The sequence below is a fragment of the Crotalus tigris genome, unplaced genomic scaffold (genome assembly GCF_016545835.1).
Source record: "Crotalus tigris isolate CLP2741 ecotype Arizona unplaced genomic scaffold, ASM1654583v1 scf7180000024350.909852, whole genome shotgun sequence".
NCBI classification, from domain to species: domain Eukaryota; kingdom Metazoa; phylum Chordata; class Lepidosauria; order Squamata; family Viperidae; genus Crotalus; species Crotalus tigris.
Genome location: NW_024100519.1, coordinates 184955 through 201299, shown reverse-complemented (window position 1 = coordinate 201299; position 16345 = coordinate 184955). Strand labels below are relative to the sequence as shown.

At 45.7% G+C, this 16345-nt stretch overlaps 1 protein-coding gene across 13 annotated transcripts in view; it reads left to right on the top strand.

Moving 5' to 3' along the window:
• CACNA1B (calcium voltage-gated channel subunit alpha1 B) overlaps positions 1-16345 on the top strand; it is a 112629-nt gene that overhangs the window by 32665 nt on the left and 63619 nt on the right. For 12 of the 13 annotated variants that reach the window (XM_039327077.1, XM_039327075.1, XM_039327071.1 and 9 more), the window contains exons 7-8: positions 12434-12537; positions 15600-15715. In XM_039327077.1, coding sequence (XP_039183011.1) covers positions 12434-12537; positions 15600-15715 — 220 coding nt within the window. Of the gene's footprint in view, positions 1-12433; positions 12538-15374; positions 15501-15599; positions 15716-16345 lie in introns of those variants that run through there. The other variant, XM_039327074.1, reaches the window with a different exon arrangement.

The following is a 16345-nucleotide window of genomic DNA, read 5'->3' as shown; positions in this document are numbered from 1 at the left end:
AGTGCTCCAATAGCGTTTAAGTTATTAGGAGGTTTAAATACTGATAGAAGAGAATATTTGTAGCTGGAGGTTGAACTGTGGGGTGTTTGGTGCGCTCTGAGCTTGGTGGTTTTCTTGCAGACGTTTCATGACCCAACTAGGTAACATCAGCAGTGCTAGAAGGGAGTGGGGTTTGGGTTAGGGTTTGGGGAATGGAGGAGTCGGAGCATGAGAAAGAAGAGGAGGGCTGTGGGGTCCTTGGTGGTCTCTTAACTTGTTTTTTTTTCTTGCAGACGTTTCATGACCCAGCTAGGTAACATCATCAGTGCTAGAAGGGAGGGCAGGTTGCAGAGAGGGGGGAGGAGGAGGAGGAGGAGGAGGAGGAGGAGGAGGAGGAGGACAACAATGACTGTGGGGTCCTTGGTAGTTTTGAGCTTGGTGGTTTTCTTGCAGACGTTTCATTACCAAAGTAGGTAACATCATCAGTGCTAGAAGGGAGTTGGGTTTGCAGGGAGGAGGAGGAGGAGGAAGGGAGGGAGGGGGAGGGGAGAGGAGGACTGTGAGATCCTTGGTACTATCTGAGCTTGGTGGTTTTCATGTAGATATTTCATTGCCTAACTAGGTGATATCACTAGTACTCCATAACAGCACTGATGTTATTACCTAGTTGGGTAATGAAATGTCTGCAAGAAAACTACCAAGTTTACAGTGCACCAAGGCTGCTGCTGCTGCTGCTGCTCCTCCTCCTCCTCCTCCCTCCACTCCACAAACCCCAGTACTCTTCTACCACTGATAATGTTACCTAGTTGGGTCATGAAAACATCTGCAAGAAAGCCACCAAGTTCACAGAGCACCAAGGACCCCACAGTTCAATCCTGAGCTACAAATATTATTTTCTATTAACTTTAAAAGGGATTTTTTTTTTGCATTGTTGGCAAAACCCATCTTCTCTCCCCACCTCAGAAGGGGGCAAGATAAAGAAGATGTATGTATGGTTCAAGGCTATGTCCTAAAACAATTCAGAGGGTAGACGAACAAGGGGGATTGATAGAAGTAATGAGCTGTACGCCATTATCCATTCCTTCTGAAACTGGTCCCAGAGCCTCAGGGCATTAGAAATTAATCTGAAGCTTTTCTGCTAACGGCAGGTAAAGAGGCAAGACCCGTCTTATTTAGGAAGATAAATAAAGAATGACTATTAGTAGCCTTAAGGAAAGAAGGAGGTGAGCAAAACTCCTGACTAAACAAAAGGCATAGCTTTCTGCCGCCTAAGCATCTGAATTGGCCTGATTTAGAAGGAAACTATGCTGTCAAGAATGAAAAGGGAGACAAATAAGGTTTTGGAATCCTTAGGGAAATGAATGAATCGGAAAATGTGATCTGTGCCCTGATGGCAATCATCCCTAAATCCCCCTTCCCAAGGATCTACTGGATGGATAGTCCTGAACTTACATCAGTTCATTTAGTGACCGTTCGACATTACAACAGCACTGGAAAAAAAATGGCCATTTTCCACAGTTATGACCGTTGCAGCGTCTCCATGATTACATAATCAAAATTTGGATACTTGGCAACTGACTCATATTTATGATGGTGGCAGTCTCCCCGGGGTCATTGTGATCTCCTTTTGCGACCTTGCTGACAAACAAAGTCCATGAAGGAAGCCAGACTGGACAACCATTTGTCAGAAATGGTGTAGGGACTCCTGCTTGAGCAGGGGGTTGGACTAGAAGACCTCCAAGATCCCTTCCAACTCCGTTATTCTCTTATTCTCACTGTCAGGAACTTTTTCCTTGGTTCCACATAGTACACTGTTGTTCAGGTATTGTGGTCTTAGTCTTACTATCTGCAGTGGGATAAATCATAAGTTGGGGAGAGAATGTATTTTAAAAATGGAAGTGCCAACGTCCAGCTTGAGAATCCAAATAAAACTCCAGGTTCATTCCATCTCTGAAAATCTTACTGTTTAGTGAATACACTGCATGGTAATGTCAAAGCAAAACTCACTCTGAGATTTCCAAACCCCAATTCATAGAATTAATAAATTTTCCCAGCCAAACCCACAACGTCTTAAACAGTCCATATAAACAAGTTCACTTTGTTATGGGAACCGTCTGCTTCAAATCCACACCTGTTCTGATGTCCTTGAAAAGGTTTCAGGTTCTTCAGTGGAATCGTAAAAGTTTCATTTCTCCATCTAACCCCCTCGAAAGCAACACTTCCCCCCTCCCTTACTCTAATGGCAAGTCGAAACGAAGAGGCACGTAGCTGCCAAAGTTTCATCCTGGACAGGAAGTTATAATCCTTCAACAAAAGCTCCACTCCTCCTGACACCTTCTCTTAGCAGAGGTTGGGGATAAACACCCGGGTGCCTCATCTTCTTCTCCACCAGGAAAAGTTCTCCACCAAGATTGAGGAACTTCTGATGGAGGAACGCATATACCAGTTGCATTAGCAGGAGCGTTGACAAGAAGAGACAGGGTACCTGAGGACTCACCTGAAACTTCCACAAGACTGATGAAGTTCTCAGCTCTTCATTCTCCTGAAGTTGTTTATCCCTGCTCTAAGGACAAATTCACCAGCCCTAAGTCAACATAGTTGCCACAAGGGCATATCCTATCAAACTGTATCCCTGGAATCAGGAGCCTGGAACAATGTTCATCTTGGCTCGGGCAGTTTCTTCTCCACCTGCCTGAGAAAAGGGAGAGACCAAGATGATGGGTGCGAGACAATGTTGCCCAGCTGCACAGGGACTTGGCCAACGAACGCCACTCCTGATTGCATCAAGAATGGATGCTGGAGTGGAACCAATTCCCAAAGCCAACTGAGCAATTGCTAGTTGGCTTTGAGGTAGCCGAACTAATTGTATGTTCTTTTCAAATGCTTTCAGTGTTGAAACAAATGCAACTCTAAATGGCCATCGGCTCAACTTTTATCCCAGGATAGCTCTGCTCAAAACGTGGCTGGTTGCCTTGGAAAGGTTTTGCTCCTGCAGCTGATTCTTTTGCTAATCATCTCCCACCTTCCAGGGCTCATCCTTCTAAATGTGTTGTTGGCTTAAAGGCTTCTGATGCTGGGCTGTTTGTCTGAGTGCCGAGCTTGGCAATTTGGCTTGCAAACATTTCGTCACCATTCGAGGAGACGTCGGTGCGCTTTGACTGACGACGTCTCCTTGAAGGGTGACGAAACGTGGCTCAAAGCAACCACCCAACTACCAGCCCGAGCTACTAATATTAAGACACATGTCGGCTTCTGATGTCTTCTCCAAGGCCATCTCTGTGGCTTCTAACCATGGCTGCCTTTTCTCCCTGGAAAATACGATCAACCAGCCCAGCGTTTGGGACCCATCTCAAACCAGACCTTCTTGATGGAACATCACATGTCCCAACCTGATGGCAAGGACCAAATTTGGACCTCCTCAGTGTTCAAGGGAGCAAACATTGAGACGGGAAGGAAGGGAAACTTTCACAGAACTGAGGGGGGTTATTCCAAATTCCCCAGATAAGTGCATCGGAGGTCCCATCTGTTCCATGTAAGGAGCAGAAGACAGATTTGCTAATAGCACTGTCAGACGCGATCAGCTAGTCACCCCGTCTAATAAAGGGAGACAAGCTCTATAAATTTCCAGACAAACATGAGTGTTAAATCAGGGCCAAGAAGCCCCTTTGCTTTAAATAACCAATTAGGGTGCAAGATTGACAGGCCTTGTCCCAAATTCATTCTGCTAATGAGATTTAAGTGTCACCAACTTGGCAGGTAGAAGGAGGAGGGGGGAGGGGGGAGAGGAGAACACCTGAACAGAGGAACACTGCTCCCCCAAATAGCCTTGGTGAAGTGTAGCCCCTTTCCACGTGGAAGGTAGATCCCCCCTCCCACAAAATTAGGCCTAACAGTATTATGTCAAGATGAAGACTGCTACTAGTCAAGCTCTGATCTTAGTGGCTACATGGATATCAAGATGCTGTTCCCTTGGCAGGGGTCCTGAAATAGTTTGCATTGCCATCTAACAGAGTTGGAAGAGACCTTGAAGGTTTTCTAGTCTTCAGGCAAGAGACCCTATATCATTTCAGACAAATGGGCATCCAGTCTCTTCTTAAAAGGCTCCAGCGACGGAGCACCCACGACTTCTGGAGACAACTTCCATTCCATAGGTTAATTGTTCTCATTGTCAGGACGTTTCTCCTTATTCTAAGTTGCTTCCCTCCTTGATTAGCTTCCATCCATTGCTCCTTGTCCTGCCTTCTGGCATTTTGGAGAATAGCTTGACCCCTTCTTCTTTGTGGCAACCCCTGAGATATTGGAAGACTTCTATCCTGTCACCCCAAGTCCTTCTTTTCATTAAACTAGACATACCCAATTCCAGCAACTGTTCTTCATACGTTTCAGCCTCCAGTCCCCTTTGTTGCTCTCCACGGCACTCTTTCCAGTCTCAACATCATATATATATATATATATATATATATATATATATATATATATATATATATATATATATATATATATATATATATATATATATAAATATATATTGTGGAGACCAAAACTGGATGCAATTAAACTGGGTGCAATTAATTCAACGTTAACCTTCCCAAGGGTCCTGGAATGCTTGGTTGGCTTTTTCATCCAGGGGGGAGTCTTATCTGAGTTTGCCGCTCGTGGAAACTTGATCAGAAAGGCAGAAACCGGCAAGACCAGCAGCCCCCAGCAGGAGCTGATGGCAAACTTCTCAGGAGACTTCTGAAGCTTGATGACACGAGCATCACTGCTAGCTGCTGGAGACCGTTGGACCTTTTTTTTTTTTTTTAATGTCTTTCTTTCTTTCATCTCCTGGAGATCACAGTCTCTCCTTTCTGCCCGGCGAGGCAGGTGTGTCTGTCGTATCCCCCCACCCTGTGTAGGAGGAAAGAAAAAAGCCTCGAAAGCTTAAAAAAAAAACCCTGCAAGCTTTAAGGCACTGATAAATCAATAAAAGCCCAGGCACTAACAGCCGTGTGATAAAAAATTCATTCATCCCCGGCACTAGCACAGACCCACCGTCCTCTTTTATTCATGAGCTTGTCTCCCTGCCACTGTTAAACCTTTAATTCACCATTGAGAATTACAGGCCCGGCTTGAGAAATATTTCCTTTCTCTTTCTCGCTGGCTTCCTACCACCTTTTAAAAACGAAGGAGAAGGGGGGGAAAAAAAGTGGGAGAAAAATAATGTATTAATTAGGAAACAGACGACTTGCCGGGAAATGGCTTCTGAGGCTAATTGAAAGCTTGACGCAGAGACCTAAAGGCTGGGAGGTCTCCATTCAGGGACTTTAAGGGAACTGTTTTGTACGAGGTTCATCCATTAGTCTTTTTTTTTAGGGAGGTGGGACTGGGGAGGGGGGCAAACATCCCCCTTTAACACTTGGAGAGTGTTAAATGCTGGCTGTGGAATTCTGGGAGTTGAAGTCCACATGCCTTAAAATTGTCAAGGTTGAGAAACACTGGTTTATATACTGGTGGCTTGCCTTATTCAGCATTGGTGGCCTTAGAGATTCTTGGCTTGGGCCGTTACTGACGGCTCTTTGTCAGTCTCGTGATTGGGGTCTTCCTTCCTTGATTGTTGATCTGATGTTAACCTTGGAATTAATCTAGGCCAGGGGTAGGCCACCTTGGCTCTTTTATGAATATACAGTATTTGCAGCATTGACAATTCGTGGACTTCAACTCCCAGAATTCCTGAGCCAGCCTGGCTCAGCTTGGAAACCTCTCCCTTTCCCCTCAGCGTGGCTGGCTCAGGAATTCTGGGAGTTGAAGTCCACGAATCATAAAAGAGCCAAGGTTGCCTGCCCCTGATCTAGGCTGATCTGGGTGCTGATTGTTGGTGGAGAGGTGCTGGGGTCTTTTTGTTCTGTTTTTGGGCTGGGTGATCATCTCTTTTGCTTCTTGTCCTACCCTTCGGTACTACGGAGAATAAATGGATAACCTTGTGATAGCCCTTCAAGTGTTGGAAGGGCTATCAGCTCACCCCAAATCTTTTCTTTGTTAAGCTGAACATACCTAGTTTCCTCAGCCTTTCATCCTACGCTTTAGCCTCCAGACCTCTGATCATCTTCGTTGCTCTTTTCTGCACTCTCAACATCCTTTTTGAATCATTGTGTAATTATTCTCACTGTCCGGAGATTTCTCCTTAATTCTAGGTTGGATCTCTCAGGCTTTTTGTCCTGCCCTCTGGTGCTTTGGAGAATAGGTCAATCCCCTCTTCTCAGTTCATCAGGTACCAAGAACGAGACTTATCACCTCACCTCTAATCCTTCTCTTCAATAGGCTAAAGATATCTCCTTCCCTAGCTCCCTCAACCCTTCATGATACAATTTAGCCTCCACAACCGACGCCTTCTTTGTTGCCCTTCTCTGCACACATTCTGGGGTCTCAACATCATTTTTGTATCGTGATGACCAGGACTGGACATAGTGTTCCAAGCATGTCCTCACTAGTGCAGTACACAGCCGTTCTATCACTTCTCGTGACCTTGATACCATCCCTGTATTGATGCAACCTAGGACTGGGTTGGCTTTTTTTTTGGCAGCTGCAGCGCACAACTGGCTCACGCTTAAGTGACGGTCCACCAGGACACCTAGATCCCTCTCCCAGGTTGAGCCAGATCCTGTCTACCTCAATTTGATAGATTGCTGATTCGAGAGACCTTCCCCGTTCACCAGCACGACACCAGTGCTACGGTTGAACTAGATATGTTGGCTGTGAATCTTCGTGGGCCAGGAATGGATGCTTTCTGGCCTTCATAGAACCCCCAAAGAGCTTCATGGGAAATAGAATTGAAGGTCCATCATGAATAAGCCAAGCCAAGACACTTGGATTCTTTCCTCTGAGAAGGACACTGCCAAAGTAGGAGGAGATGTGGCCAGAAGCTGCTCGCTCATCAAAACACCATTATTAAAAGTAAAAGCTAGGGAGGAGCAGGGAAAGAGAGCCCTAATAATTGCCTAATTTGGGAACGCAGATGATAAGGCGGGCACATCACAGTGAAAACTCTTTGTGCGTTGGCTCCCCGCGGAACCAAACGGGAAGCGGTTCTCCAGAAGAACAGTTGCAGAAGGAACAAGTGGTCAAACTCTTAACAATGATTGGGTCAGGGTGAGGACTCTGCAGCTGTTGGTCTTCTGTTCCAAAAATGGCACGTTTTTGCAGCTTCTGGGGGGTGGGTGGGCTTGAGGATGGGCTGTCCAAGCAGAGAGTTGTGGAGGGGTTGAGATTTACAGCTCATTTGAAAGGGCAATACTGTGGGGTCCTTGGTGCTCTCTGAGCTTGGTGGTTTTCTTGCAGATGTTTCATGACCCGATTAGGTAATATCTCTAGGAGGGAGTGGGGTTTGTAAAGAGGAGGAGGAGGAAGAGGAGGAGGAGGAGGAGGAGGAAAAATGTGGGTTCCTTGGTGCTCTCTGAGCTTGGTTATTTTCTTGCAGACATTTCTGCAAGGTAAACTCATCAGTACTAGAAGGGAGCAGGACTCTAGCATTCCCTTTTCTAGCACTGATAATGTTACCTAGTCGGGTCATGAAACGTCTGCAAGAAAACCACCAAGCTCAGAGAGCACCCAGGACCCCACCGTTCAACCCCCAGCTACAAATATTCTCTTCTAAAGCTCAACACATTCGACAACAACCCTCTCCCCCCGGCGGCAGGCGAATCGCCGGCGAAGAAAAAACCCCGTACACACCTTGGACTTGTGAACTTCTAGAAAATGTTGGCAGAAGGTTAGAGAGCCACTCCATGCTGCTGTCTGCTCTGGGGCACCTTCCAGTTTGGCAGTTGTCCTCCCTTTCTGGAAACCATTGATAGATTTTTATTTATAGTATTGTACCGATGCGATACTATGCAGCGCAACGAGCAGGCGAACGCTGCTGGCCTTTATTCCTTTGCTTGTAGTGTTCTCAGATCCATTTACGAGAAGCACGCCACTCGATAATGTGGTTATTTTGGATCAGATCCAGCCCGGCCATCTATTATTATGTTCTCTACTGCCTGGAGGAAAGGTGATCAGCTCCCGTAAGCACCATGTGGTAGCTGTTCTCTTTTCTTTTTCTTCCTTCCTTTCTTCCTTCCTTCCTTCCTTCCTTCCTTCCTTCCTTCCTTCCTTCCTTCCTTCCTTCCTTCCTTCCTTCCTTCCTTCCTCTCTCTTTCCTTCCTTCCTTCCTTCTTTCTCTCCCCTCTCTCCTGCCAGCCATCCCTTCCTTCCTTCCTCCCTTTCTCTTCCCATCTCCTTCCTTCCTCCCTCCCTCCCTCCCTCCCTTCTTCCTTCCTTCCTTCCTTCCTTCCTTCCTTCCTTCCTTCCTTCCTTCCTTCCTTCCTTCCCTCCCTCCCTCCCTCCCTCCCTCCCTCCCTCCCTTCTTTCTTTCTTTCTTTCTTTCTTTCTTTCTTTCTTTCTTTCTTTCTTTCTTTCTTTCTTTCTTTCTTTCTTTCTTTCTTTCCAGTATTCAAATGTATGCCTAAGGCCCTCCACTTGTTTGCCTGAATGGGACAGGAGTAGTTGGGCCCCTGGGATGTGTGGATCCCAGGACAGAACAGAATGACCGAGTTGGAAGGGACCTTAGAGGTCTTCTAGTCCAACCCGCTGCTCAAGATCCTCCTTGTTCTAAGTATTTTTTTTCCCCCAACTGGAAAGTAACAAATCAGAATATATATATATAAAGATGGAATATATCCCATTCAAGAGAATTCTGCTCCTCTTGCCCTGGCCAGCTCTATTTATTCACAGCGGCATAGTGGGGAAGGGATAAATTAAAATAAACAAAGGGCGTAAATAGCTTGACTAATTAGCAGAAGTGGGAAAGGAACCCTCAAAGTTCTCTAGTGAAAGGTGAACCCAGCTCTGAAGCAGGGGGAGGAGCAGATTTTCCCAGCTTGGGAAAGTTCCCCCTTTTCAATAAGATTATACTTTTAAATTACCCCTAATCAGAGCAAGGTGACTAATGGTTAAACACACAGCCTGGCTGCTGGAAAGACAAATAGCCTGTGTTTACTCTGAGTACTTCTCTCTCTCTCTTTGTCTCTCTGTCTCTGTCTCTCTCTCTCTCTCTCTGTCTCTCTCTCTGTGTCTCTCTTTATCTCTCTCTTTCTCTCTCTGTCTCTTTCTCTCTCTTTCTCTCTCTCTCTCTCTCTCTCTCTCTCTCTCTCTCTCTCTCTCTGTGTCTCTTTCTCTGTCTCTGTCTCTCTCTCTTTTTCTCTCTGTCTCTCTCTCTGTCTCTCTCTGTGTCTCTCTCTTTCTCTCTGTGTGTCTCTCTCTCTTTCTCTCTCTGTCTCTGTCTGTCTGTCTCTCTCTCTCCCCCTGAGATTTCTGCTGAAATTACTCAGTTTTCCAGTGAATTATTCAGAGGGAAGGGAAAGCGAAGAGGCAGTTCTTGTTGGTGTTCTCTTATATAATATCTACGTTTTCTGAAGCTAAACTATGCAAAGCTCTGGTGAGGAGAACCACCGCCCAGTTTCCTTCTCCCTTAACAAGTTCGGATGGAAATTCCAAAACCGAGAGAAGATTGGTAGCTCAGGGTTGACCTGTGGAGTCTTCAGTGCTCTCTGAGCTGGGTTGTTTTTTTGCAGATGTTTTATGATCCAACTAGGCAACATCATCAGTGCTAGAAGGGAGTAGTGTTTGCAGAGGAGGAGGAGGAGGAGAAGTGTGGGGTCCTTGGTGTTCTCTGAGTTTGCTTGTTTTCTTGCAGACGTTTCACTACCCAACTAGGTAACGTCATCAATGCTACGAGAGAATAGAGTTTGCAGAGTGGGGGGGGGGAGGAGGAAGAACTGTGGGGTCCTTGTTGTTCTCTGAACTTGATTGTTTTCTTGCAGATGTTTCATTACTCAAGTAGGTATCATCATTAATGCTAGAAGGGAATGGGGTTTGTGGAATGGAGAAGGAGGAGCAGGACAACTGTGGGGTCCTTGATGTTCTCTAAGCTTGATTGTTGTCTTGCAGACATTTCATTACCCAAATAGATGACATCATCAGTGATAGGCAGTGTAACGTGCTTCCTGTTTATATACAGTAGCTCCTAGCTTGGTACTTGGAAAATAAGACTTCAGCTTTCATCTCATTCTACATAGTGGAGATTTAGCTGACATCTGCAGGTTCCTAATATCCTTGGCCTCCCTTTTGTGACTTGCGTGCAGCAACATTTGCAGCACAATATCTTTATTCCTTGACTCGGTAGTCTCCAGGATTCTTCAGTGTTCATGGAAATGCATGCAGATTCAGATCTGGTAGGCAGAGGGAAAAAAAATAAAATAAAATTGAGTACCTTCCTTGCGCAGCTGGGAACCAGAAGCAAAGAAAGGAGACTTGGATCGAGCTATTTCTATGCAAAAGCACTGTTGTTCTTTTCTAAAAATACCCAGATAGTGGCGACATGTCCACGTGGTCACACACATTCAGCTTACCTCTCTCTTTTCTTCATTAAAATGATCTCTTTATTTTACAAGAGAAATCACACTTGTTCTCAATTTTGTCCTGATGTATTTAGGGAGGCGAGCACCTATCCTTCCCTTGAATTTACTCAGAACAGCAGAATTGGAAAGTTGGAAGGGACCTTGGAGGTCTTCTAGTCCAACCCCCTGCTCAGGCAGGAGACCCTACACTATTCCTTTGCTTTGGAGTGAGGTGAAGAGTGTCTCCCACATTTGATTTCTCAGTGGGAAACAACAATATATGGATGTCACATTCTCTTAGAGTGTAAAATAATAACAGAGTTGGAAGGGACCTTGGAGATCTTCTAGTCCAACCCCCTGCTTAGCCAAAGAAACTGTCAACACTGCTAACATCGGATGTTTTGCATTGACAACAGATGGAAATGTAGCCATCTTTTCCCCTTTTGCTTTTAGAGTTAGATGATGCTGGGAGGGGGGAGGGATGTGCATTAGAGTCCAGCCAGACATAACAACACTAAACTTAGGGTGAGAATCAAGGTTATTGTAACCAGAGCTGATGAGGAATTGGCGGGCTGGAGAACTGGAGAGGAAGCCCACGCTTCAAGCTAATTGGGGAATGTGATTTATGACTGTTAATTGGAGGAGGGAATTGTGTTTTGATACTATGTGCCCAGGGGAGGGGAATTCAGTTTTTGGCTTCGATTATGCAAGTGTCGATACTATGCTACTCGAATAAAAGATCCTTTAAGGTAAACAATGCCTCAAAGTTCTTTTGAAGAGTTTCATCTGTTGGAAACTCTCTACCATTTCAGACAAATCGTTGTCCAATATCTTCTTAAAAACCTCCAGTGATGGAGCATCCACAATTTCTAGAGGCAAGCTGTTCCACCGATTAATTGTTCTGACTGTTAGGAAATTCCTCCTTAGCTCTAGGTTGCTTCTCTCCTTGATTAATTTCCATCTGTTGCTTCGTGTATGCACCTTAGGCCACAGGCGAGTCTCCAGATGTTGGACATGGCCAGGAGAGAGTAAAAAAATTCACCAACATCTGGAAGGCTACATGTTGCCCTCCGGTTGTCTGCACTTAACCACTGGCTTCTGAGGCCCCTGGTCTGTTCATCTGGCTTCTGTTTACAGGAGTTAAGGAGCCTTTTTTAGGGCTTGCTTCAATGTTACACGCACAGGGAGAAGGGAAGGAATTAGTCAAACGTTAAGAACTCAGCATTTTCCACGAGAGCGGAGTTGTTCCTAATGGGGGCGGGGGCGATGGGGTGGTGGTGGGAGTAAATGGATTTCAGTGCCTTAAACACAGATTTGGTTGGTTGGGCAGAAAGTATTCAGGCAACAAATAAATAAATAAAAACACATCGCACGTTTGCTAAAACAGGAGTGTTTCTGTTTGCATCGGAGCAAATTGCAATATCATTGTTCTTGTTCAGCTATTTTTTTTTTCTTTTGATGGATTGATGGATTGATTATGTGCTATCAAGTCATTTCCCCCTATTGGCGACCACAGGGAGATTGATAGCTAGTCTAAAATATGTGAGGAACGACACCTGTCTTCCCAGTGGCCTCCAAAAACAGGTAGTCCTTGACTCACAACATTTAGTGAGTGTTGGAGGCGACAACAGCACTGGAAGAAGTTACTTACGGCCCTTTTTCAGACTTAGCGACCGTCCGCAGCATCCCTCTGGTCAGGTGATCAAAATTCGGAGGCTTGGCAACTGACATGTACTTAGGACGGTTGCAGTGTCCCGGGGTCACGCAATCCCATTTTGGGACCTGACAAGCAAAGTCAACAGAGGAACCAGATTTGTTGAACAACCGCGTGACTAATTTAACAGCTGCCGTGATTCGCTTAACAGCGGGGCCAGGGAGGTCGTAAAATGGGGCAAAATTCCCTGAACAAATGTCTCGCTTAGCGACAGAAAAAAATCTGGGGCTCCCTTGCAGTCGTATGTCAAGGGCTGCCTGTACACCATCTGCGGATGGGTGGGTGGTGCGATTTTGGTGCCTGCTCACCCCACCTCTCTGTTTTCCAGACTAACGACGCTGCAGGGAACATGTGGAATTGGCTTTACTTCATCCCCCTCATCATCATCGGCTCCTTCTTCATGCTCAACCTGGTCCTTGGTGTCTTATCAGGGTAAGGACGCCTTTCCTTGCTCTTCCACCCTGCGTTTGTGGGGTGGGTGGGTCCATCTCCATTCCGGGAAGAAGAGCTGAGAGAAGAGAATATTTGTATCTCAGGGTTCAACTGTGGAGTCCTTGGTGCTCTCTGAGTGTGGTGGTTTTCCTGCAGACATTTCATGACCCAGCTAGGTAATATCATCAGCGCTAGAGTGAAGGGGGGGGTATGGGGAGAGGAGGAGGAGGAGAGGAGTGGAGGGGGAGGAGGACTGTAGGGCCCTTGGTGCTTCCTGAGCTTGGAGGTTTTCTTGCAGATGTTTCATTCCCAAACTAGGTAACATCAACAGTGCTAGAGAGAAGGGGGCTATGGGGAGGAGGAGGAGGAGGAGGAGGGGAGGGGGAAGGAGGAGGACTGTGTGGTCCTCCTTAGTGCTCTCTGGGCTTCATTCTTTTCTTGCAGACCTTTCATTACCCATTCATTACATCAGTGCTGATGTCACCACTGAGGAGCGCTGATGATGTTACCTAGTTGGGTAATGAAACGTTTGCAAGAAAACCACCAAGCTCAGAGAGCACCAAGGACCCCACAGTCATCCTCCTCCTCCACTGCACACACCCCACTCCCTTCTAGCACTGATGATGTTAGCTAGTTGGGTCATGAAACATCTGCAAGAAAACCAGCCAGCTCTTGAGACCACTAATAATCCTGCAGAAAGAAGAGCATTCAGACTGGTTTAAAGATTTGGAACAAGAAGCATTTGCCCTCAAGAATAGATAGGAAGGGATATCATAAAAGGGAATATGGGTACGGAAGACAAAGAGAAAGAAAAGCGAGGCTTCCATTATTGTTGACACTTCTTTCAACAATAGATCAATCTTTGGATGATGTGGAATCCGTTTTCCAGGGGAAAGATAGTGGATTTATACTCCGAGCAGAGGACAGACTAGAAGACCTCAATGGCTCCTCCCAATTCAATGGGACAATTCACCTACCTGTAGGACTCCTTCGGTCATCTTGATCCTCACAGCCTGAATGCAATAGACACCTCAATGCAGCTTCAAAAAGAAGGGATGGACACCAGACTAACACACCCAAGGTGGTGCATTGTTACAAGCACTCATGCTAAGACCATTTTGATCAGGGATCAATTTTCTAGCCAAGATCAGACTCATTGTAGTCGAGTGTATGTGTATGTGGGGATGTCTACAAAACCATCTTGCGTCAATTACTGAAGACAGATGGCATCAAAAATGCATTGACTCCTCCCTGCCTCCGTGGTCTCTTTCTACGTTCTGGATTGCTTTGATCTTTCCCCTTGGGGGAATCTAGGTTCTCGTGCGCTGCTGTTGAGTTGCAGAAGGAAGCTTGTTCTCCGTTCCTCAGCTCCTCTGGGCTGATATGAATAATGCAGGCACTGCAGTATGAAGCTAGGCTTTTTAGAGGGAAGGGATGTGGGAGCAAGTCAGCCTGCTGATCTCCTAGAAGCCTTCCTTAGGACGACCTTCCTAAGCTACTCCTTGGCCCAGATCCTCTTCAAAGTAGCCTTATGAGTTCAAGAAGAATAGGACTCTAATCCTTCACGGGATCGATCGATCAGAATAGAGCTGGAATGGACCTTGGAGGTCTTCTAGTCCAAGCAGGAGACCCTATACCATTTCAGACAAATGGCTGTCCAATCTCTTCTTAAAAATGTCCAGTGATGAAGCACCCACAACTTCTGGTGGCAAGCCATTCCACTGGTTGATTGTTCTGACTGCCAGAACATTTCAACTTAGTTCTAGGTTGCTTCTCTCTTTGTTCAGTTTCCATCCGTTGCTTCTTCTCTTGCCTTCTTGTGCTTTGGAAAATAAGTGGACCCCCTCTTCTTTACTGCAGCCCTTCAAATATTGGAACACTCCTCTCCTGTCACCCCTAGTTCTTCTTGCCACTGGACTAGACATACCCAGTTCCTCCAACCATTTGCCATACCTCTGTGGAGATTCACAGTCATCTAGATCATAGTTGTTTCAGAGGTGCTTAAAAAAAGAAAGAAAGCAATTACAACTGATGAAGCTTGGATTCTTGGTTAAGAAGTGAAATGTTTCCTTCTTCCTCCTCAAATAAAAAACAGTCCAGTTTCCTTTTTTCTTTCTTTCTTTCTTTTTTTTTTTTAAAAAAGCACCTTTCAGAAACCTTACAGATGTTCTTGCTGGTCACTCTGAAAATTAGTCGCCTTTTACTTGACATCAAGCAGCTTCGGGTGACCTAGATTTTTACCAGATCAGCTGTAGTTCAGTAGATACAGTGCTTGATTTGCATGCACGATGCCCCAGTTTTGATTCTCAGCCTCTTCACGGTGGGAAATAATTCAGCTTGAAAGGCTAGGAAGTTGACGCTTGCCAGAGGAGACAACATGGATCTAGCTGGATCGGTGAACTAATCTGATACAAGACTTGTCTTCTGGAACTGTAGACCCTCTTCTTTGGGGCAGCCCCTCAAATACTGGGCTCCTTCTATGATGCCCCTCCCCAGTTCTTCTTCTTACCCACATCCTGCAACCGCTCCTCCTCTCTTTTAGTCTCCAATCCCCTAATCATCTCTGTCCTTCTTCAAAGACCTTGGCTTCACAGCCTTGGGCTGCCACAAAGCCCTTTTTAAGTCCTATTTTTAGGCATTCAGACTCTGCCTCCCTTTTCTGGCCATCATTTTTCCCCCCCTGCTGCAACAATAGGCACAATCCATCTATCCCCCCTGACCTATTTTAGTGTCCCCACCTGGAGAATTCATTTGCGCTCCACCTCCTGCCCCTTGGGGAGGGGCCATGGGGAGAAAAAGAAAGGGAAAGAGAGGAAAAAAAGGGTCAAAGAAAGAGAGAAAGTCGGATTTCTCAGATTTTCAGAAATGGCAGAGGCAGAGGAAAGAGTCCTATACAGCTAGTCCTTGATTTACGGCCACCATGGAGCCTAACATTCCTGTTGCTAAGAGAGACAATGTGTTAAGTGAGTTTTGCCCCATTTTTATGAGCTCTCTTGCCACAGCCGTTAAATGAATCACTGGGATGAAGGTTGCACTCAAATTCATCTGTTTCTTCCCCGCAGTGAGTTTGCCAAAGAACGAGAAAGAGTGGAAAACCGGCGAGCTTTCCTGAAACTACGAAGACAGCAGCAGATTGAAAGAGAGCTTAATGGATACTTGGAGTGGATCTTTAAAGCAGGTAAGTTGGGGGGGGGGGGGATTGCAAATGCGAGGCCTCGAAAGCTAAGCGGCTATTCAAAAGAGGTCCTGTCTCTCTCGACCTTTCGGACGGCCGAAGAAGGTTCAACGCAATTGACAGATTGGCCCGTCGATTTGCACGCGAATTTCCCGCCCGGCCTTCTCTCTTCCCGCCACTAACGTTGAGCCGATTGTCTTGATGTTCTCTTCCCAGTGCAGAGCAATAAAACCCGGTCCATTCATGGTTTGTTGACTTCATTTCTTCCTTTTCCTGAACTTACCACCCTAACCTAGCCCCACTTTTTTTGTTGCAAAGCAAGACATTCATTGGGTGAATTTTACGATGGGGGGGGGTGTTAAGTGAATGAAAAAGGTGCCTTTCAAGCCCTATAATTCTATGTTATACTGAATTGTTTGTTTGTGTGTGTGTATAAAATTGCTTACAATTTGGAGTTGACTAGCATCTTGGATTTAACGTGTATCAGAGACTACAGTAGATGTCGCATATTGGGAGTGAGTTTGTATAGGAGAGTCATTGTCGTTTTTTTAAAAAACCTCTTTGGATTTTTAGAGACACGTTACATTTTTTTCCCCCTCTATCAATTTGGCATCTGTTTGAGCTCTGGAGAAT